General features: G+C 43.7%; 1 protein-coding gene across 2 annotated transcripts in view; it reads right to left on the minus strand.

Annotated features, from left to right (window-relative positions):
• LOC309542697 (hippocampus abundant transcript-like protein 1) overlaps window positions 1–20,324 on the minus strand; it is a 44,925-nt gene extending 24,601 nt beyond the window's left edge. Inside the window, exons 1-5 of one of the 2 annotated variants that reach the window (XM_082241602.1) lie at window positions 19,900–20,320; window positions 11,753–11,845; window positions 7,261–7,323; window positions 1,429–1,556; window positions 1,058–1,172 (exon numbers count right to left, since the gene is read on the minus strand). In XM_082241602.1, coding sequence (XP_082097728.1) covers window positions 1,058–1,172; window positions 1,429–1,556; window positions 7,261–7,323; window positions 11,753–11,845; window positions 19,900–20,091 — 591 coding nt within the window. In that variant the 5' untranslated portion in view covers window positions 20,092–20,320. Of the gene's footprint in view, window positions 1–1,057; window positions 1,173–1,428; window positions 1,557–7,260; window positions 7,324–11,752; window positions 11,846–19,899 lie in introns of both variants that reach the window. The other variant, XM_082241603.1, reaches the window with a different exon arrangement.
• Window positions 20,325–24,123: the final 3,799 nt, after the last annotated feature.

The following is a 24,123-nucleotide window of genomic DNA, read 5'->3' on the forward strand; positions in this document are numbered from 1 at the left end:
AAAACGATGGAAATTCACCTACTATTCCTTTTTTTATTATTCAGAGAGACACACATTCTAAAAAGCACGCTTTCACTCAGTGAGTGTAAAAAGGAATACAAGCACAAGCGCTGAATTAGAAGGAATAGCCCAGTTTTAACCCTTGGTAGCCCCTGCAAGTAGAGCATACCAGGGAAGGAAACACCAAGTCACCTGCTGGACTGAGACTGGAGGTTCTCAGTAGAGGGAATTGTGACTTAAGTCAACTGGCATTAATATTCCACTATTGGTTCAGATTTTTTTTTTAAATGTTCAGATGCGCCTTTATCATTACTCAAAGCCATTCCTACATTGTGTGGGGTTGGGCAAGAGATATTCGGGATCCCTTCCAAGTCTACAATTCTGGGATTCTATGAAGCTGGGATTAGATGCTTATTAGGGGTCAGTTGCTGCCTATCCCAGGTAGGCAGGAAAATAAGAAGCCTCCCTTTGTTAGTGAAAACCTACACTGACAACCTTATTGGAGGCACAACCTAAGGAAGAGTTGACTGCCCATACGGCCTTTACATCCAGGAAGAAACCAGAATACTGAAAGGTACTTTCAAAGAAATGTTACCTAGCATATGTCAGATTAACAAGCTGTCTTAATGTCATCCTCCCTTCCTAAGCTGCCATGCTGAGCAACAGACTCAGCAATTAGTAATAAACTAAACTCCTGCTATGCCTTACCAAGAGAATCAGAGCTCAAACAATCCATTAAGTAACCTGGTCCAGCTACGTCTTTTGATACAGGATACCTACAATTAACACAGATGACTGCTCAACCTTCTACTTGTGCAGGATATGGTTTCTCGGCTGAGTGTCTAGGAATAAAGAAATCTAAGACTCTGTTCTCCCTCCTCCAACACATCATCTTTTCTTGACTTTGTCACCGCTGCAAGATAAGCCTATCTTCTCAACCCCCCAAATAACCGGATGTGCCTTATTCAAACATAGTGAGTGTAGTATCTATATAATGAGGGACTACCAATAAATATGACTGTTGAGGCATCAGAAATATTTTCAGAAATTGTCTTACCAGTCCGTATGCAGTGCTCCTTTCATGCTCTTGTGTTATGTCAGCTACATAAGCAAATATCACAGAGAACGTAACAGCAAAAATCCCAGAAACCGAAATCATAGCAAAATACCACCTGCAAAGGAGAAAGGTGTAATGTAACTATGCAAAGATTATTTGATAGTTGTAAAACTGTGTAAGTATCATCACTCTACAACCTTTAATTAAGCATTCCATTTTGAAGAACCCAATTAAAAGAACAGACTTGACACACTTGGACCCTGCAGCAGTAATTGAACCCTAACTTGAGATAATTGACTAGAGAAAAGTGATTTATCTCTTCTAGTTTCCTTCATACACCAAAAACACCTACTGTCATTTGTACCACTTACCATGGACTTATCTTCATTAACGGAATTGGGACACAAGTGAAGAAAACTGTAACAAGGAGGAAAGACTTTCTTCCCCAGACATCAGACAAAGCACCAATCAGTGGAGCACTCAGGAAGGATAAAAAACCCTAAGAATGAAATAGAAGTGCTTTTAGTGCATTTTTGGTCCTTTTACCTTTAATCTACAATTTATTCTAAGGAACACAGTAATAAGCAAATTAGCTATACATGCTGGGATGTGCCTTCTTATATAGCATAATTTAAAAGCGCCAAAGAGAACAATCAGAAACATGCCATATTTTTCGCCCTATAGGATTCACTTTTTCCCCTCCAAAAATGAAGGGGAAATGTGTGTGCGTCCTATGGGGCGAATGCAGGCTTTCGCTGAAGCCTGGAGAGCGAGAGTGGACGGTGCGCACCGACCCCTCTCGCTCTCCAGGCTTCGCGGACCTCTCCGCAAGCAGCGGGAGCGCTCCCGCTGCTTGCGGAGAGTTGCCTGCATGCCGAAGCCTGCGCGCGCTGAGATCAACACGTCCAGGCTTTGTGGACCTCTCCGCAAGCAGCGGGAGCCAGCGCTGGGCTCCCACGGCTTGCAGAGAGCTGCCTGTTTGGGGGTGGGGTCGGGGGAAGCTCGGGTCTCCCCCGCCCCAGCCCCGCGCCTGGGGGGGGGATATTTTTTCCCCTTTATTTCCCCCCAAAAAAACTAGGTGCGCCTTATGGGACGGTGCGTCCTATAGGGCGAAAAATACGGTAGGTGGAATGTTTTCTTTTGGGGGGGAGCACATGCAGGGTAGGCATGCAAACAATATTGCACTAAACACTTGTACAATCTCAGTACTCTGGAAGAGTAAGATAAGACTGTTTCAAAGGCAAAGGTGAAGATGTTAAGCAAGTGCTGGTGAATTGTTTAGTGAACATATGTACTGATCCTCAGCAGAATGAGGAGTGCAATTTCTTCCCGACTAGAAATGGCATTTTAGAGTTTCATAAAGGTCACAATAGCCACAGACTGCTACATGCATAAAGCAAAATTCACGTTATACAAAGGACAAAAAGGCTGCCAAAAATGAGGATAAATTGTAACTGGAGATGGGAGACCCCCTTCTGATTTGCAAATAATCATGGGTGCCAACCACAAGTCCAAATTTAAAAGTATGTGCAGGGATTAGATTTCCATAGCCCCAATGCAGCCTAGAATATACTGTAAAATCGCTTAATATATTAATTCTACTATATTAGAACACTTAAATTTAACACTAATAATGGGTCAACTCCAAATCTACTTTTATCCCTTAATATTTTCCAAATTTTCTCAAACCATCCTATCAAAAATGATAGCTACAGCTGTTGGGCTGCATTTTTTTTGTTTGAAGACAAGAGTGAACCATTTCCCTCTAGTGCAAAACTGATGAATGTCAATATGAAAAATACATTCAGCACAGAACAACAACATAAATTATCCTGGGAGACAAAGCAGCTATTCATCTGCTTACATTCTGGAGCACAAAGTAGCATGAGAGAAATTGTCAGACTTGTAAAGCATAAAGCCTGCCAAATCCATTCCACATTGCTGCAATACCAGATTACTGTTAATTGTCTGGCAGAAAATCCACACAAGTCTTACTTAAGTAGCATACCAGTCTCAAGGTTCCACTAAGTCAACCTTCCCCAACTGGTACCTTCTAGATGTTTTAGACTCCCAATTCCCAATTGTTTCTGCTCTCTAGCCACTTTCCTGACAGTGTCTGAACTCTGAACCATTTCCCAAAGTTTGAATTTTCTCTATGCAAAAGACCCCTCACAAGAAATGCTTTTTCCATAGGCAAAGATTATTGAACTAGGTAATCACGCTGTCAACAATTAACATATACCCACAATATTTACAAATTGGCACTTCCAGTAGGCAACTTTCATCCATGCTGAAAATTTTACAATTGCACACAGCAGCCGCCATTCTACACAACTTCATCATAATTTAATTTGTATTTCGCCTTTCCATAGTTAAAACCGTGCTCAAGGCAGCTTACAGCATGAAAAGATGACAAACATTACCTAATTACAAACATAGCAAAAGTAGTCATAAAGAATAAATAAAACACATCAAAAAGTACACAACCAAAAATGAACAATTCCAACTATTCCCATATAAACCGCCGTAAGATCTCAAAATAAATATACAAAACAATAATGTCAACAGCAACAACAAAAAACCCCAACAATACTCCCTAAACAATATCTCAGCCCAAGAGTCTGCTATGCTAAATGTGACCATTTGCCAAAAGAAAGTACACATGCCTTCTGCAAACTGCTTTCTCTGGTATTATCCCTTTTATATATTTAGAATAATATTTGAAAAGATACAGGTAAGTCATTCAGTTTTTAATACATTCAATTCTCCCAAAGGACATCATTGCAGAGATTTTTATGTTACATCATTGAAGCAAATGTCTCAAGACTGAAAAGCTATGATTTTATCCATAATAGCTTGAGGTTGCAGGGTGCACCAGAAATTTGCACACGCAAACAGAAGTACAGAGACGTTTTTTACATGAACAATTGCTAGGAAGGTAGCCAAAAGTTAGACTAGAAAAGAACTGCAGACACAAGCTAATGGAAATATAAAACTGTGCTTAGCAGTCACCAGCCAGATTGAAGCTCACTTATGATGGTTTCTTATCTCTGATGAATTAGGTGTGCTTTCCACAAAAGGGTGAGGTTAGTGGAGGACAGCCTTATTTACCGTATTTTTCGCCCCATAGGACGCACTTTTTCCCCTCCAAAAATGAAGGGGAAATCTGGGTGTGTCCTATGGGGCGAATGCAGGCTTTCGCTGAAGCCTGGAGAGCGAGAGGCATTGGTGCGCACCGACCCCTCTCGCTCTCCAGGCTTCAGGAAGCTATCCGCAAGCCTTGCAAACCCGGTGGGAGTACCCGCGGGCTCACAAGGCTTGCGGGCAGCAGCCTGCAGCCCTCGCGAGTGTCTGCAAGCCTCGTGCGCCCGGCGGGAGGTCCCACCGGGTGCGCGAGGCTTGGGGCGGCAGCCTGTCGCCCGAAGCAGGGGGAGCCCTCCGGAGGGCTCCCCCTGCTTCGGGCGAGTGTCTGCAAGCCTCCCGCGCCCGGCAGGAGGTCCCACCGGGTGCGCGAGGCTTGGGGCGGCAGCCTGTCGCCCAAAGCATGGGGAGCCCTTCGGAGGGCTCCCCCTGCTTCGAGCGAGTGTCTGCAAGCCTCGCGCGCCCGGCAGGACATCCCGCCGGTGCGCGAGGCTTGGGGCGGCAGCCTGTCGCCCGAAGCACGGGGAGCCCTCCGGAGGGCTTCCCCTGCTTCGGGCAGGTGAGCGAAAAGGCTTGGGGCGGCAGCCAGGGCTGGGGGGGGGGGAATAATTTTTTAAAATTCATTTCCCCCCCAAAAAAAAAATGAGGTGCGTCCTATGGGCCGGTGCGCCTTATAGGACGAAAAATACGGTATCTGTGTTTGTTTCAGGTGCACTGTAGACAACACTGCTTCCCCACAGAATTTGAGCATGGATTACTAAATAAATTTTACAGGTTTTATCAATATCTGGACACAAGTCAGTTGGAAAGCTGGAATCACTCAAGTCAAAGTCATTACTATTACCAGCTAGATTAAAGATAGTATTTGCATACACTTCAGACAGATCTGAGTAATCAAGGCATCAACAAGAAAAAGCAGTTTCAAATAACATCTCCTACAGGCAGGGAAGGTTTACCACAGCGCTAACCTTCTTACCTTGTCCTGACACTTATTACTACACAAAGCTTCTTTTCCTGTCCTCATATACATTTCTGAAGATCAAGCTACCAATCGTCAGTTTCTTAACTATAGTCAGAAAACCCTTTAATAAAACTTCTTTTTACAGCACACATTGATATAAGCTTACATTCAGAGTAGCCTTCCCACAAATGAAAAGGCTCTTTCCATTCAGAGGGGGCCATGAACAGCATTCAAAATTTGCCAGGTGCCAGATGCATTTTGCACCTGGGCTATTGGTCACCTGCGACCAACTGAAGAAGCCCAGGAGCCAGGATGGTGCTTGATGTCTCCATCATCTGGAGGAGTATGCCTGGGATCTTGACTGTTTTCACGTCCTAGTAACACATCCTGTAGAATTCTACCCATTATATTTTATCTGCACAATCAGAGTGAATTTCAGGAACCAAAAAGTCATATTGAAAAATGTGACTTTTGAGCCATCTGCCCCCCAAGGGGCAACTAGACATTCCGTTTTGGTGACTGCAACCCTGGTTTAAGGAGTCACTTGGCGTCAAGCTTATATATCAGAGTTTCTAACATGGGCCATGACCCAGCAGAAGAGGGAGGGCAGCAATTTTTGCAGATTCTCCCTGCAGTCTTCACCTCCCACTGTCTTCTGACCCTCTGGAGAAGGGTTTCAGGATGTTCAGAAACCAGGCAAAGTCAATCACCTTCCACAAGCAGGAGTGTTCCATGAACATAAGTCCACTCAGGGAGTCTCTGGAATCAGCAACTATTTGTATGGTATTATCAGATTTAGAAATTGACATGAATCAAGGATTTCACTTTTTTACCCTTGTATGAAAGGTTTGTTCATTGTGGTTCTTTAGTTACAGATATTTGTGACACCTTAAGTACCCACTGGGATACAATAATAAAACAAAATATGCAGCATCCTTAATCAATGGGGGAGGGTCACATGTATTATCTTCTTAGGGCCATAAACAGCAATTGAGAAAATTATCCCCTGAACTTACAATGAAACAATAATATACCTTATCATGATCGAGAAGATTTCATATGCACTGCTGCTGCACTGACATCCCCCAAGTTCTGTCCCTTTAGTGTAATATTAATTATTCCATCTCATAACATGCCGAAAAGTCTCAACCAAAGTCTCAATGTTCAATTATGATTTTGGATGCCTGCTTCATACCCCATGTAATTACCAGTTTGAATTGATCTGGTTCCAACATTTCACAAATTTGACATTAGTCAGTTGTCCAAGACTGAATGTGTTCTTACACCTCCATTTGTTTCCACATCAGTGCAATTATATAAATGTCTACTCAGAAGGCAGCCCAAATTAAGATTAATTTGACTTAATGTCAACTAAATTGCAGCCTCATGGTGGTAATCCAATGTGTTAGTTCTGTTAGCACAACTTCTGGCTGGACAACGACACTTCCTCTTCCTATGCACCCCATGTTCTGGGGGAATCTCCAGCCCTCCAAAGCATATATTGGCAGGAAAGAGAGGGAGAGGAAGTTCCATTACGTAGCCAGAATAGCTTGTGCTAGTGGAACTACTTTGTTGGACATACTCAACAAGCAGCTAAACATTTTTGTGACTTTTAAAATTCAGAAAATGAGCATTTCATTCTCATAGCTGCATCAATGCTGTTTGTCTCATACAAATGATAAGTCCCACAATACCAATGTACAGTGGTGCCTCGCAAGACGAAAAGAATCTGTTCTGTGATTCTCTTCGTCTAGCGGTTTTTTCGTCTTGCGAAGCAAGCCCATTGACGGATTAGCGCTATTAGCGGCTTTTAGCGGCTTATCGGATCAGCTGATAAGCGGCTTAGCAGCTTAGAAAAAGGGGGGAGGGGAAAAACCCGCAGGAACTCGCAAGACATTTTCGTCTTGCGAAGCAAGCCCATAGGAGATTCGTTTTGCGAAGCACCTCCAAAACGGAAAACTCTTTCATCTAGCGAGTTTTCCGTCTTGCGAGGCATTCGTCTTGCGGGGCACCACTGTATCAGAAACATTGTGCTATTATTAGGCTTACAAAAATTAACAGTTCAAGAATGGTTATGATTAACCGACTTTTTTTTAATTACCTTAACTCCTTGAATGAGGCCATTCATTAAAAATGTATGCTGAGGAAATGTTTCACGTAAGACCTAAAGAGAAGAAATTGTTATTCAAAGTAACCTTCCATTAAAGAAGATATATTAAACTACTTTAAAACATACTTAGCCATTACTGACCCATCTAGAGTACCATGACTTCCGTTTCAGAACTCATCACAGTCAAATATATTTCAGTCTTCCCCATCTTATCCAAAGCCATACAGCAGCGTAGTTTTAACAGCTGCCAAACCTAGCTTTTAGTATTTTTAACAGATCTGTCACTCCCCCAGTCAATAAGCACACAAGGGAGCTATATGGATTTTTTTCGCCCCACATTCCCCTTCTCTAGAAACAGAACTGTAATGATACCATGATGAACACAGTGTTAACAAGCAGCAGGCTCTCATTAAAAAAATTTAAGAATAAGTTAATCAACAGAACCTAGAAGCTATTTATGTGTTTTTAAAAAGTTGAGATGTGTCTGCATGTTCAAGCTTTAACACACTACCCCAGTAATACTTCCAACTATTTAAATCTACTAAAAACAATTGGGGAGGGGACCTGGAAGTATCCATATTATGGTACAGTGGTACCCCGCAAGACGAACGCCTCGCGAGACGAAAAACTCGCAAAACGAAAGGTTTTTTCGTTTTCGAGTTGCCTCGCAAGACGAATTTCCCTATGGGCTTGCTTCGCAAAACGAAGCTTGCCCCGGGGACAGCGGGTCTTCTCTTTTGAAGCAAAGGGCTGCGGGGAGATAGCGATCTCCCTGCATCCCCTTGCTGCAAAAGACGTCCAGGGGAAGCGGGGAAGAAGCGCTTCGCTTCCCGCTTCCCCCGGACCTGTTTTGAAGCAAGGGGATGCGGGGAGATAGCGATCTCCCTGCATCCCCTTGCTGCAAAAGACGTCCAGGGGAAGCGGGGAAGAAGCGCTTCGCTTCCCGCTTCCCCCGGACCTGTTTTGAAGCAAGGGGATGCGGGGAGATAGCGATCTCCCTGCATCCCCTTGCTGCAAAAGACGTCCAGGGGAAGCGGGGAAGAAGCGCTTCGCTTCCCGCTTCCCCCGGACCTGTTTTGAAGCAAGGGGATGCAGGGAGATAGCGATCTCCCTGCATCCCCTTGCTGCAAAAGACGTCCGGGGTAAGCGGGGAAGAAGCGCTTCGCTTCCCGCTTCCCCCGGACCTGTTTTGAAGCAAGGTGATGCGGGGAGATCGCTTCTCCCGGTGCTCCGAAGCCGGGCGGGGGGCAGGGGACACCTCCCGCCGCCGCGGGGACACCTTTTGAAGGCAGGCGGGGGGGCAAAGACTTTCGCCCCCCGCCCGCCTTCAGAAGAGGTCCAGGACCTCTTCTGAAGGCTGGCGGGGGGCAAAAGTCTTTGTCCCCCCTGCCTGCCTTCCCAGGGGCTTTTAAATCGCCCCGGACAGCAGAGAAGTCCTCCGCTGTCCGGGGTGATTTTAAAATGCTGCCCGCCAGCATTTTAAGATCGCCCGGACAGCGGAAAAGTCCTCCGCTGTCCCGGGGTTTTTTAAAATGCTGGGGGTGGGAAGAAAAGCCCTTGTCCCCCCCCCAGCCTTCAGAAGAGGTCCGGGGACAGACTGTCCCCGGACCTGGTCTGAAGGCGGTTTCCCTAGGAACGCATTAATTGATTTTCAATGCATTCCTATGGGAAACCGTGCATCGCAAGACGAAAAAACCGCAAGACGAAGAGACTTGCGGAACGAATTAATTTCGTCTTGCGAGGCACCACTGTATATGTGTTTAACTACTTTGAGCACTAAACCTCTAAACATCACAGTGCTGGATCTAAAACATCAAACTGCGGACTTACATGCACCCAGCCATTCTGACAATAGTTCTGCATACCGTCTGATAAAATTCTAACACCCAGCTGACAGTTCAAAAGAAACCAATATCCAAATAGGAAATCTGAATGTATAGCAAGTTCTTTGAGGTTCTCTTAGCCTCAATTGTGAACACATCACACCTGTACTTCAAATATTACAATTTAACAGCAAACAAGCATCTGAGTCAAAGTGCCTAGAAAGCAAAAATATACTAAGCTAAAGCAATGGCAAAGCGTATGTACTGTTACCTTTTTTAAAAAAGAGTTCTATTCAATGGCACGTTTAGGCTGAAATGTTCCACATGTATACCTGAGAGTAAGTACCACTGAACTCAATGAGGTCTAATTTTGAGTAAGAATTCTATTCATTTCTTCATTATATGTATATGATTGTACTATAGCAAATGTTTCTTAAGCTTAGGAGGTTGCAAGTTGCCTTCTATTGTACCAGAAGTTGCACATAACTGACATAACAACATTGCACATATATGCCCATATGGAGATGCTAAATTCAAGACTTGCAAGGTAGCCTGGACCAGCAAAGATGTCTTCCAATTTAGTAAGAATTCAAGAAGTATAAAAATCAGGATTTATAGGTGAAGGGATATGTAGGGGGGTGTGTGTGTATGTATATCTATATCTGCATGAGCTCTAGGGAGGGGTAGGGAACCCCTGGCCTGGAGGCCAATCTAATCAGTGGGAGGAAGGAAGGCGGGGCCATTATAAATATTACTTGAATTTATATACCGCCCTATACCCGGAGGTCTCAGGGCTGCAATGGGGGACTCCCACCTGCTTACAGGAGAAGAACAAAGCACCATTTCAAACAGCCTCCCCTCCCCGTAAGTAGTGGGACGTTGCTCCAAATGGCACTTTGCAATTTTTAGACAGTCCCTGTGTTCCTCATAGAAGCAAAGAGGCTGCCCTAAAAGCACTTGGCATGGTTCCTTTTTTCATGCATGGTGTGCCTGCAATACACTGCAAAAGGGGGGGGGTTAACAACTTATCTTCCATCAAGGGCCAGGAATTTAAGCTCAGAGGCCTTTGCAAGTCTCCCCGTTTCTGTATGATCTGACTTCAGAGGCCCTGCCCACCTGACAAATTTGGTACGTGAGACAGATCCTGATAAGGATCTGGTCTGTGAAGCCAAAAAGGTTCCCTACCCCTGCTCTAGATTAATTAAACAAAAATATAGTGTACACTTCTGAAATATGCTTGCTAGATTCATATTTAAACCACGAGGAATGCAATTCATTTTTTCCACCAAGAGAGAGGTACAATTGGTGTTTGAGATTAAAAGGTTGTGCCCAGTGAAGTAGAAAGGTGCAGCACTGTACTAGGGATTTGGCATGGCAAGAGAGCCTGCCAATCTTTTAGCATTTGACCTAATTGCCATCAGCAAATTTAGCAAAATGTGCATTGGGCTCTATTTTAAAGACAATGCTTTATTGATTTTCACTGTGAATAGCTAATTTAATCCCCTGAAAAGTGGAAGCCTGAAAAGGGTGGGTCAAAAAGAGCACCGGGCAACACTGTTCAAGCCATATATACTGTAGTTCAAGCTCATTGATGAATTTTACTCTGCTACTTGAGTGGGGAGGCAACTCATAATGTTCCCTACATTCTTGCCAATCATATCAATTTACTACTGATTTGCTATATTTATGCAACATGTTTCTGCACTCAAGGTGGTTCATAATTTAAAATGATGGCTTACAAATTAATCAATAAAAGGCAAAAGACAGGAAAGAGAAACTAAGCAGATTCAGATAACAGCTCTTACATAATGACTAAGTCATGGGTAGGCAAACAGCTTCTAGGCTTTTGCAGATACTGAAATATACATACAGTCGTACCTCGTTTTGCAGCCCCGGCCGCTAGCCGAAAAGGATGCAAGGCAAAGTGCCACATCTGCACATCCAGGAGTGGCAAACCAGGAAGTAACCCGTTCCAGTATTTCCGGGTTTGCCATGGATGTTTGCCGGAATGGATGCTAGACGAGGCGGATGTTCAAAGAGGTATTACTGTACAAATATGAAGTATCTCCATTGCTCTAAGTAAGTTCAGCAATTCAAAACGTAACACTGAACAAGTTATTGTTAGTAATTAACTAACAGACTGCAGAGTCACAGAATGACACACATTAATGACAGATATAGTTGTGGCACTGGGCTGTTACCAAAGCAACTGGCTTGGCTAACCTTGCACCTGCGATTAACTCATCCATGGGGTGATTTACACTCATGAAGGAAATTAAACCCTTATGGTGTCCAGTTACCCCAACACAGATGTTGCTGAACTTATACTCCCAGTAGCCCCAGCCAGCATAGTCAACAGCCAGGGATGGTGGAAGTTCTAGTTCACCAACATCTGCAGGGCCACACATTAGCCACCTTTAGCCTGTGCCAACTTAATGGAGAGGGCCTGCTGGTGTAATGGCAGCTGAAGGAGGCAGTTATGGAAGAAGATGAGCCAAGTAACAGCAGGACTCTAACCTCCAAGTATAGTACAAGAAATTAGAAATAAAAGCCATTGTTTAATGTAGACCATTATTATTACAGGCAAACACATATAATTCTGAAGGTACTTTTTAATACTACACAGCTCTGAGAAAAAACACCCAGGTTAAGAAACTTACTGTGAGCATGGGAGTTGTAAGCAGTCCCCAAGCAAAGAATTCCAGGAAGATGACAATAACTGCATGGTACACACTTGGTCGACCAATACCTTGCTGTTAAAGGGGGGGAAATGTGATATTAATACAGCACAACTCTTAGAAACTTGCTTCTGACAACATTTTAAATGGTATAAGGCATTCTATTTTAATTTAAACATACGGCCAGTGGGAGTTTTGTCAAATCAATTGGCGTTAAGAGCTCACATTAAACTAGAATACTGCTGTGGGGTACATGCCAATTAATGAAGCAGTAGTACATCAATTCTATGTTTCTCTTGAAATTATTTCTAATTAAGCCTATCCTGCGAGTTCAAGGCAGGTTAACAATTTTTAAACATGGGTTAGACAAATCCTTGAAAGATATAAAAGCTTACTTACTAAACTAGGGTATTAAAATCCAACCGAAATAAAAGCTGTGTACTATCTGAAAATGGCCAGAATGACAAATCCACAGGGAAAGAGGAAGAACGTGAAAAGAAAGGGTTTCCGTTTTGCAGAGGGTTTGCTCCCACACATAATGATACCTTGTCTGTGTAAACTGGGAGATTATTCTAAAATATTCAGGCTGCAATACTTGACACAGTTACTAGAGTTCCACTGAACTGTTCCCTTCATCCCAGAGTATGCAGTTTAATCAAGTGAGTTATTAATTTAACTGGGAGCTAGAGTGCTGAAGCAGGTAAAAGTGGTAAACAAGGAGAATGGAGACTCAGGCTTAAATCCCCATCTGCCATGAACATCACCAGGTGACCCCAGAGTCCCTTGACCTACCCAACCTCACAGTGTATTGCAGTAATAAAATGGAGAGGCTGGGTGGGGGGGAGAGAGCCTGTTTGAAATCTTTGGAGAAAAGGTGGACTATATGTGTAACAAATAACAGAAAATAAATTAATGGATACTTGTACATTTACTATGTACAACTCTACTCTTCGAAATAGCACCAACTAAAGCTTTTTCCCCTAATCACCTATGAAACAGGAATATAGATTTGCCTATGAACTTCAACAGTTTCCACAATGTTTCCTTTCATTCGTGACATTTACTGCTACTCAACAACATTAAATGGAATTGTTTTAATAATCTCCTGTGAGTACACAAAATGCTGGAGTCAGCAAAAATGACAAAATGCTATGCTGTGGACTTACTAACCACCTATATGGTTTCTTTTTAGAAAATTAAATGGTTCAGCTTATATAACTCATTAAAACTTGTGCCATTAAGAGGAATTTTTTTGTATGTGTGCCAATGGCAGACATTTTTATGTGCAATTGTTCAATCAATTCAATTAACTAAGCTTTCAGTTTATTTAAGCTGGTACTGAAACACCAGAGTGGTGACAGAAAAAGAAATTTCTGCCAATTACAGTGGTACCTCGGGTTAGGAACTTAATTCATTCTGGAGGTCTGTTCTTAACCTGAAACTGTTCTTGACCTGAAGTACCACTTTAGCTAATGGGGCCTCCCACTGCCGCCATGCGATTTCTGTTCTCATCCTGAAGCAAAGTTCTTAACCCGGGGTACTATTTCTAGGTTAGCAGAGTCTGTAACCTGAGGCATATGTAACCTGAAGCATATGTAACCTGAGGTACCACTGTATAAAGGAAACAAATTCCTTTCTACTAACACTTCCTTGTCCCTTTCACTCCCCTTTCCGCCATACATTTTGCTCAAAACCTCCCTCCTTATACTGAATGGTGAAAAAGAAATGCACCCAAGACTAGAACATGATATACTATCTCTAAATAGTCAGTCAAAAGAAGTTCCTGCCAAAAGATGACAAATCCCTTTCCTCTCTAAAATCAAGCCTTATGAGGAATGGTTGAAGGATCTGGGAACGTTTAACCTGGAAAAGAAGAGACTGAGAGGAGATATGATAGCCATCTTCAAATATCTTAAGGGCTGCCACATGTAAGAGGGAACATGCTTGTTTTCTCCTGCTCTAGAGGGTAGGACTTGAACCAATGGCTTCAAGTTACAAGAAAGGAAATTCTGATTAAACGTCTAAAAAAAAAATTGACAGTAAGAGCTGTTCAGCAGTGGAACGGTCTCCCACAAGAGGTGGTGGACTCTCCGTCCTTGGAGGTTTTAAAACGGATGTTGGATGGCCATCTGTCCTGGATGCTATAGCTGAGATTCCTGCACTGCAGGAGTTGGGACTAGCTGGACCTTGAGTACCTTCCAACTCTTAAGATTCTATGAATTCTATATAGAAAGTGGATGGGAGAGAAGAAAAGGGGTCCAATTTCAGCTGGCTGACGTTTGTCTTGCTGGTTTCTTTTCAATTAATCTGTCACACTCCCTATATCACTTAAAAATAGTCATTAGAGACTGTTAGCTAAGAAAGAAGAACTCTATAGTTAGACTTCACATGGACATTCATTGGGGAAATGACAGGATGAGATTTTGCACTTTGTGCCTCTGATGGATATAAGATGCAAATAGAAGGTTGTGGTCTAATGTCAGACGTTTTTTATACCAGTGGGGATAGACTGCTCTAGAATACTTATTAGTGTAACCAAGAAAAGCTATTTCCCCCCCAGTTTGCCTGAAACATAGAAGTTGCATGTTCCTCACCTACTAGTTTATTTCCTCATGCATTACATTTTCAAGTCCACACTCTCTACTGATTGCCTTTTTTATTACATTAAAAACAACATCGAAATATTTAAGAAAAAACACTCTGGACATTCTTTTCAATGTTAGTAAACACTCTGGAGCTGAATCCTTTGATGTCCCAAGCTTGTAGCTCATTTGTGCTTATGGATAACATTTTCTCATCAGAATTCGGGTGAATGAAACAATGTTGTAAGAACAGGTGTGCTGGATACTTTGTATCAGAACAAAATTTTGCCTGTCCCTTAATTATGCTAGCCAGTGCTCAAGAGGGCCACTGGTCCACAAAAGCCTGCCCTAAAACTCCTATTGAAGAACACAAGGGAAGCATTCCCCTAGGATGTTTAAAAAATATTGCCTAGAGGTTTTCACCCTGAATTTGAGGTCAGGAAATTTGACTTCCACTGTCTAAAATACAGTGGTACCTCAGATTACATACGCTTCAGGTTACAGACTCCACTAACCCAGAAATAGTGCTTCAGGTTAAGAACTTTGCTTCAGGATGAGAACAGAAATCGGGCTCCAGCAGTGCGGCAACAGCAGGAGGCCCCATTAGCTAAAGTGGTGCTTCAGGTTAAGAAGAGTTTCAGGTTAAGTATGGACCTCCAGAACGAATTAAGTACTTAACCTGAGGTACCACTGTACATAAAACAAGGTTTGCACAACTGTTTTACTAGAAAAATCACAAGCTGGTTTAATTTATATACTTGGGAACCCTGTGTACCTAAACTACTTTGAAAGTAACCATTCCATCCAAGGAACAATTCATTCTACATGAGCAGGTTGCAAGACTCAAACAGGGAACCTGATACAGCTTTAAAGGGCTGTGAGGTACCCTGTATGACTTTTTTCACTCCAATAAACCATGTCCAAAGTACACCCACTCTAACTGAAATATTAAACTAGTTATACTGATTTGGCTGCTGTCACAAACCTTACTTGAACATGGTGAGTGATGGGAAATATTTATGTACTGCCATACAGGATGTGGTGGAATATGGTGTGTTTACAGCTAGAGGCAGCCCCATCACACAGATGATCACCATGACTGGGTTAGCTTGCTGTCACTTAGGCAAGTCTGGTCATGGGTTAATCAACAGCCTGTACAACAAGTGCAACTTCCTCTTCTTCACCTTTTGAGTATCTTGTGTTTGTCTGTAGCCCATTTAATGAGTTTGGTGCAAAATGTATTCCTATTATACAATGTTAAGTCTGCATGCATCGATCTGATCAAAGTCACTTGCATGCATACTATGTGATGAAAGGGCCCCAATTGCTACAAGTTTCCCTCCCCTTTCCATGGAGGCGCAAGTTACAGCAACAGCCAAGGCGACATTTTTCCACCTTCGCCGCATCAAGCAGTTGGTCCCTTACCTTTCCCGCCCCAACCTGGCCACAGTGATCCATGCGACGGTCATCTCCAGGCTTGACTACTGTAATTCGCTCTACGCGGGGCTGCCCTTGAAGCTGCCCCAGAAACTCCAGCACGTACAGAACGCTGCAGTGAGGCTCCTCACGGGGTCTCTGCCATGGGAGCATATTCACCCAGTGCTTTTCAAGCTGCACTGGCTCCCGGTGGAGTACAGGGTCAGATTTAAGGTGCTGCTTTTGACCTTTAAAACACCTTCACGGCCTAGGACCCTCGTACCTACGGGACCGCCTCTCCTGGTATGCCCCACGGAGAGCCTCAAGGTCCATAAATAACAACACCCTAGTGGTCCCAGGCCCTAAGGGAGTTAGATTGGCTTCAACCAGAGCCAGGGCCTTTTCAACTCTGGCTCCGGCCTAGTAGAACGCTCTGCTTCATGAGACCAGGGCCCTGCAGGATCTGATTTATTTCCGCAGGGCCTGTAAGACAGAGTTGTTCCGCCTGGCCTTTGGCTTGGAGCCAATTTGATACCCTCCCTCCCTCTCTTTTTTCTTTTCCTTCTCCTGTGATGAGGCTACATTTTAATATTTTAATGTTCCATTATTTTAATGTTGTATTTTATTTTTGTGTTTAAGTTGAATCATTCATCTTGTTTTTATTATTGCTTGTAAGCCGCTCTGAGCCCGGCCTTGGCTGGGGAGGGCGGGGTATAAATAAAAATTATTATTATTATTATTATTATTAATAAGAAAGCCTAACTGATGCTAATTCTATACAGTGGTACCTCTGGTTACGAACGGAATCTGTTCCGGAGGTCAATTCGTAATTGGAAACCGCTCATAACATGAGGTGTCACTGGCAAAAGCGCGCCTCTGGGACGCGATTTCCACTCACATCCCAGGGCAAAGTTCTCAACCGGGAACGGCTACTTCCGGGTTAGTGGAGCTTGTAACCCGCAGCGTGTGCAACCAGAGGTACCACTGTAATGGCTTTACCAGTTAAGATAAACTGCTTAGATACTAAGCTTGAGCAGCTGAATCAATAGTTCTGTGGGTTACTGAATGGCTTTTATTGCAACATATTGCTCTTTCTGAATTTCTGTTTTTTTAAAAAAGACATCTAGATGCTTATGTAACAAATTACTAATAAATTGCAAAAAGCAACTAATAAACTGAATACAGCATCATAAATCACCAGAGCCTGCTATGAGATATGCACAGCACTAGAATGAAGACATGCCAAATCTTTGTGCCAAGTCTTGCAGTATATCCAAACACAAGCATCATGTCACACTGCATATAAGAGGTTAAAGGTAAAGGTACCCCTGCCCGATCGGGCCAGTCTTGACAGACTGTGGGGTTTGTGCGCCCATCTCACATCTATTGGCCGGGGGCCAGCGCTGTCCGGGGACACTTCCGGGTCACGTGGCCAGCGTGACATCGCTGCTCTGGCGAGCCAGAGCCGCACACGGAACGCCGTTTACCTTCCCGCTGGTAAGCGGTACCTATTTATCTACTTGCCCCCGGGGGTGCTTTCGAACTGCTAGGTGGGCAGGCGCTGGGACCGAGCAGCGGGAGCGCACCCCGCCGCGGGGATTCGAACCGCCGACCTTTCGATCGGCAAGCCCTAGGCGTTGAGGCTTTAGCCCACAGCGCCACCCGCGTCCCACTATAAGAGGTTAGGCACACACTATTTTTGTGCACTCTACACTACACAAGTGATACTTGAATTAGCTCCAGAAGGGACGTCATTCAATGTTTACTAGCGATGTGTGCAGGGAGACAGCTCAACTCCTACATTTCAGATGAATTTTTGCATGCCCACTCCTAGATAACGTCAATGTGTTATCTTCGGAAGATACGAACAGCATCTAGCATATAACTGAGAAACTGAGAACACAAAATATGTTAGGCACATTTTGCATTCTCAAATTTTTTAAAAGCGCCATTGCTCAAATAAATAAATGAAAAAATTACAGATTGGACAAACTGTGAAAGAGTAGAAGACTCTAGCATAATTTGTAAGCTGCAGCAGTGGATTGTCCATGGGCTGAGACTTCAAGGGAGTAATCCAGCTGGCTCCAATGCATAGCATTTTTAAAGCAGCAAATAGTACAATGAATCATATAAGAGTTGCAAAAACTGAAAAAAGGCCTTTTCTCATGCCTGCCTGAAAGACTTCAGCAGGTACCCAACCCCTATAGTGTAAACACAAGAACTCACTTAGCCTGTATCAAGGGTGAGGCCTGGAGAGCCCAAGCCAAGAACACATTGAAAGAAAGAAAGAAAAACACCATGCAGAGATCAACAATATTTTATAGCACAAAAAGGAGCATTAAGGAGTTTTGTGGTATGAGTTTTCAAGGGGAAATGATATATAACGAAATGAAAAAGATGTTTAAAATAATGTTTGGGGGTAAAACCAGAAGCTTTTGTTTTGGAAATTATAGGTACAGAACTACCTAAACTGTTTAGAAACTTATTCATATACAGTATGCGACTACCAGTGGCAAGAATGTTACTTGCCACCAAAGTGGAAAGAAGCAGAAGTCATAGTAAAGGAATAATGGGTACAAAAACTTGTGCAATATGCAAAAATGGAGAAACTTACTGGATGACAATTACAAGATGACAATTGTTATTTTTTTGCAAAAGAATGGAAATGATTTGTTCAATATTTACAGATAAATTGTAAACAAATAAGAAGATTGGCAGGATTATTGTAATAACCTGCAGTTTCATAAGAGTATATATTTAAAGTATAGGAATAAATGAGCAAATTAAGTTAATTTGGATATGCATAAGATATTAAAAATAAATTTAAGGAACTGCAGAAAGAGGGGGAAGTCAATTTTTGAAATGTTAAAATGATTGTAAAATTAGTGAAATGTATAAACCTGAAAGGTTTTGGGGTTTTTTTTGCGTGCACTTCATCCCTTGCATCCAAGCCGGGGAAACCAATCCCTTTTTAAAATGTGACTCTTTGGGGGGGGGGTATTGAGGTTTTTTATTTTTTACTTTATATATTGTGATCTTTTCTGTGAACTGCCCTGAGACATCCGGGTATAGGGCAGCATATAAATTCAATAAATAAAAATAATAAACCATTTCCAAAGACGTTCAGTCAAAGTGAGCCTTAAGAAAGAACATGGGAGTGACAGGGAGAAGTCAAAGCAGGGGGTTTGAAGGAAGAAAATGAGTGAAGAAGGGAGTGGGGATGAAAGTGGGCTGAGCCTACCCCCAACATATAATGGCTTTTGAATTACAAGAAATGTGGCTCTTTTTTTGGGGGGGAGAGGGTGTTATTGGGTTATTGATTTTATTTTGAGTTTATATATTGTGATCTTTTCTGTGAACCGCCCTGAGACCTCCAGGTATAGGGCAGTATATAAATTCAACCAATCAACCAATCAAAACAACTCCCTCGTATTTCCCTAATAATAATTCCCCCATGTTTCCCCAATAATAAAAATAACAACTCCCCTGTGTTTCCCTAATAATAACTCCGTTTCCCCAATAATAATAATAACTCCGCTGTGTTTCCCTAATAATAACAACTCCCTAACTCCCTCGTGTTTCCTCAATAATAACTCCCCCATGTTTCCCCAATAATAAAAATAATAATAACTCCCCCGTGTTTCCCTAATAATAACTCCGTTTCCCCAATAATAATAATAACTCCGCTGTTTCCCTAATAATAATAACTCCCTCGTGTTTCCTCAATAATAACTCCCCCATGTTTCCCTAATAATAAAAATAATAACTCCCCCGTGTTTCCCTAATAATAATTCAGTTTCCCCAATAATAATAATAACTCCCCCGTTTCAATAATAATAACAACAACAACAACAACACCTCCCGCGTGTTTCCCTGGCCCGACCTTTAGCACCGAGCCCAACCAGGCCCAACAGATCGGGGAGCAAATAAGCACACAAATGCGGACGAGCGAGGAGGCGGCCCCCCGACCTCCACCCCGCGGACTGCGAAGGAAGATGCCTCGAGCCTCTCCCGGCGCCTAACGGGCCCGCAGCGCGTCCGCTTCCCGGGGCCGGGACTCCGAGGCTGCGTCGGGGGAGGGCAAAGAGGCGCGAAGGGGAGGCGAGGGGCCCTGTTCCCCGGGCTACTCACCGCGGCGGCGCCTCCGCCCGGCTTGAGGCCGATCCTCCTCACCAGCATGATGCGGCTGCCCCACTGCTTCCCTCCGCCGGCTCCGGCCGCCGCCGCTTCTCCGTCCACCACGGCCGCCACAGTCAAGGCCACCACCTCCGCTTCCCGGGCCGGAGGAGGAGGAGGCGGCGGCGGCTCCGGCTCGGGGCTCATTCCGCTCCCATCTTGCCGCCCCGGAGGAGGCGGCGGCGGCGAGGCAGGGGCTCCGGGAGGCCTCCCGCCGGCTCCCTCATCTGCTGCCACCGTCGCGAGGGGCCAGGCAGAGAGGGACGGAAGCCGGGAGGGACGGAACGCGCGCCGGGAAATAGCCTCGAGCCGCCGACGATGCCGCTGCCGCTTTCCGTCTTCGCTCCGCCTCGCTACTCCCCTCACAGAACCCTCCCCACGTGACCCGGCCTCCCTCCCTCCTCCCAGGGACCTCCCACCGGAAACTGCGTCACACACGGAGGCGGGGCATATGGTGGGTGGGCGCTACATTTCCTTTATGCACTTTCTGGTGCAGTTCCCACCGCCGTTCGAGCGTCCGGGATCACGTGACTCGGAGCGGGCGTTAGGGCCGTTGCTATGGTTTCCTTCTTTCGAAGGGGATGCTCGTGGCGGGGGATGGAAGGCCTTAAATTGCCAGGGCCTTTGCTTCGGATCATTTTTATCTATTTTTAAAATCCATTTTTATCCGGGTTTTGTTTGTTTTTTTAAGCCAAGAAAGGCCTTCCATTTCTTGCCCCCTTTTTCTTTCACTAGGCCCAAGAACCCAGTGCTGGAGGTTAATAATTTGTTAAAACTGCTGATTGTAATATTCCTATCTTCGCTAGTGGCATTTGTGAAAAAAGGAGCACCGATATTAAGTTAGGCATTGCATTTGAAAAGGAACCCAGAGATGGAAAGAAGATAAAATCTCGGCCCAAGAAGAATGGCAGATGGAAGTTGAGGGATTATGCCGAAATGGCTAAAATGACCGGAAGAATCAGAAATTGGGAAGATTTTAATAAGGAGGGGGGGATTACAGTGGTTTTTAAGATAAATTACAGTGATACCTTGGGTTACATACTCCACTAACCCAGAAATAGTGCTTCAGGTTAAGAACTTTGCTTCAGGATGAGAATAGAAATCGTGCTCCTGCGGCGCAGCGGCAGCAGGAGGCCCCATTAGCTAAAGTGGTGCTTCAGGTTAAGAACAGCTTCAGGTTAAGAACGGACCTCCGGAACGAATTAAGTACTTAACCCGAGGTACCACTGTATAAACGAAACTAAAATTGATAGTAGGATTGGAGTAATACTTGTAGTATAATGGTGAATTTTGGACATAATGGAGATGTAAAAGATTTGGATTATCATAAAAGATGCAGGAGGAAATGATTAACAATAGGACCTACAAAGGGGAGGAGGGAAGTCCAGGAGATTCTTTGGCATCTTGGTTTTTATGTTGTATGTCGGATATATTCAAGAAGGACACTGACAAACTGGAACGTGTCCAGAGGAGGGCAACCAAAATGGTCAAAGGCCTGGAAACGATGCCTTATGAGGAACGGCTAAGGGAGCTGGGCATGTTTAGCCTGGAGAAGAGGAGGTTAAGGGGTGATATGATAGCCATGTTCAAATATATAAAAGGATGTCACATAGAGGAGGGAGAAAGGTTGTTTTCTGCTGCTCCGGAGAAGCGGACACGGAGCAATGGATCCAAACTACAAGAAAGAAGATTCCACCTAAACATTAGGAAGAACTTTCTGCCAGTAAGAGCTGTTGGACAGTGGAATTTGCTGCCAAGGAGTGTGGTGGAGTCTCCTCCTTTGGAGGTCTTTAAGCAGAGGCTTGACAACCATATGTCAGGAGTGCTCTGATGGTGTTTCCTGCTTGGCAGGGGGTTGGACTCGATGGCCCTTGTGGTCTCTTCCAACTCTATGATTCTATGATTCTATATTGGTTGTAAAACTTTAATCTGAAAAACCAAATAAATAAATTTATAAATGAAAATGAAAAGGATCAACTGTCTTCCTGGGAACGTCAAATCTGGAGTTCAGAGACATTCTGAAACCTAAGCCTCTGCCGACTCAGAAAGCAGGAGAAGATAAACAGAATGGCATTGTGTAGTTAACATGCAAAAGGTTTTCATGTGACTGTCATCTTCCAAGGTCAACAAAGGTCAAGAGCTAGAGCAACAAGGTTCTTGTGGAGAGATGGACCCATTGAATCTGTCCCATGATTGAAAATGAGAATTCTGGATCTGAATGGTCACATTTTGAAAACCTAGTAACTTGACGGAGGGTGCAGTGCATAACACATGCAGGTCCTGCTCTCTGCCCTCTCATTAAGATTCTGTGGATTTTGTTATTTAATAGGCAAATGTTTAGATTTCAATATAATTTGATGAAGCTTTCTTAATTTCTAAGAATAGTGATGATTCTTGGGACAGGGTATATGAAGTCAGAGACAATTCTTAAGATCATATATAGTTTGCATCAGATTCTTCATCCAATCAAGTCCCTATAACAATTTCTCATTAGAAAAAAAGGAAATTAATTTTTAAAAAATTAAAAGTCCCTATAATAATTTTACTGTATTTCTTTTCTTTCAGAGTCTAACTTCCTCATACACAAAAACAATTTATGCTGGTGATGAGACTCAATCTTGTAATTCAAAAAAGATTCAGTATTAAATCATTCAGTGTGAAATCGTTAAAAAGCATAATGAAGTCAGATGCAACAGGGCCTTTGACAAAAGCAGAACCAAAATCTTCCGCTGGGACATTGGATAGTGACTCACAAGAACAGGTTGAAAGAAAAACAGATTTGATGCCCATGCAAGAGCTAAGCACACCAGAAACATCATTTAAAAGTGAAAGTGGGTTGATAAAACATCCAGAATACATTTCCTACAAAAAAGATGTGTTGGCTTTTCGAAACACATATGAGGCTGATGATGAAGAGAAATTTGTAAGTGAAATTGATTTGAGGCCAAAAAAGTAACTAACCATATGAGATGCAGAAGCTTTTGAATCTACAAAACAGTCAGAACGCATTCCCCATAAAAGAGAAGATGTACTGGCTTTCGTCAATGAATATGATGGCGAAGAAGAAGAGAAACCTGATACTACAAAAGAGTTGAAGCCGAAGCTGATATGGGTGCTGCCCATATCAGATGCAGAAATGTCAGGAGAGCGCAAAGTGGCTTTTGCAGATGACCATTATGATGACGAACATGTGCACTTTGGTAGTGTAACTCACTTGAGGCCAGTGCAGGTGCTAACCAGATCAGATGCAGAAACTCCAGAATCTACAAAACCAGCCGAGTGCAGAGTGGCTTCTGCAGATGACCAACCTGAAGATAAAGGAGAGCATCTTGAGGGCAGAGCTGATATGAGGCCAGTGCAGGAGATACCAGTATCAGATGCGGGAACTTTGGGATCATTCAAACAAGCAGAGCGCAGAGTGGCTTTTGCAGATGACTATGATGATGCTGAAGGTGTACATACTGGGAGCTTAGCTGACTTGAGGCCAAGGCAAGTGCTATCCATATCGGATGCAGAAACTTTGGGATCTTTCAGACCAACAGAGCGCAGAGTGTCTTTTGCAGATGACCAACCTGAGGGTAAAGGAGAGAGCATCCTGAGAGCAGAGTTGATGGGAGGCCAGTGCAGCTGCTAACCGATGCCAAGAGTTCAGGATCTACAAATCCGACAGCATACCCTCCCCTCCCAGTAATGGCTAATCACTAAGGATAATGTGAGAGGTAGTTGTTTATTCCTCCCTGTGGCTTTCGTACGGAGGCCCCGGTCGTCTCACGGACTATTGACCCGTACACCACTAATCCACTGCCACCAACCAAGTCCTCCCTGGTAAAATCACTTCAGCCTCAGTCAGCTTTTCAATTCATAAAGAAGAGTGTATTTTATTTCAGTCACAAACTATTACAGCATTCCAAACATTGTTACTCTTTACTTTCTTAGTCTTATTTTCCTCTATCTCTTCTACCTCCCCTCACTCAAGAACCCACTGCCCTAACTGTCTCTCTATTACCAACTGCCTACCAACTGCTTCTCCAACTGCCTCTCCCAACCAGCCAACCCACTAAAACCAACCAACTACCCACCACCAACAACTAATTCAAACCTCGGCTAAGCCCTTTTATACACAGGTAGGCTCCGCCTCCAGCTTTCCTATTGGTCTATATTTTTAACCCTATCTTTCCC

Source organism: Podarcis vaucheri, assembly GCF_965113315.1.
Source record: "Podarcis vaucheri genome assembly, chromosome: 11".
In the NCBI taxonomy this organism is placed as follows: domain Eukaryota; kingdom Metazoa; phylum Chordata; class Lepidosauria; order Squamata; family Lacertidae; genus Podarcis; species Podarcis vaucheri.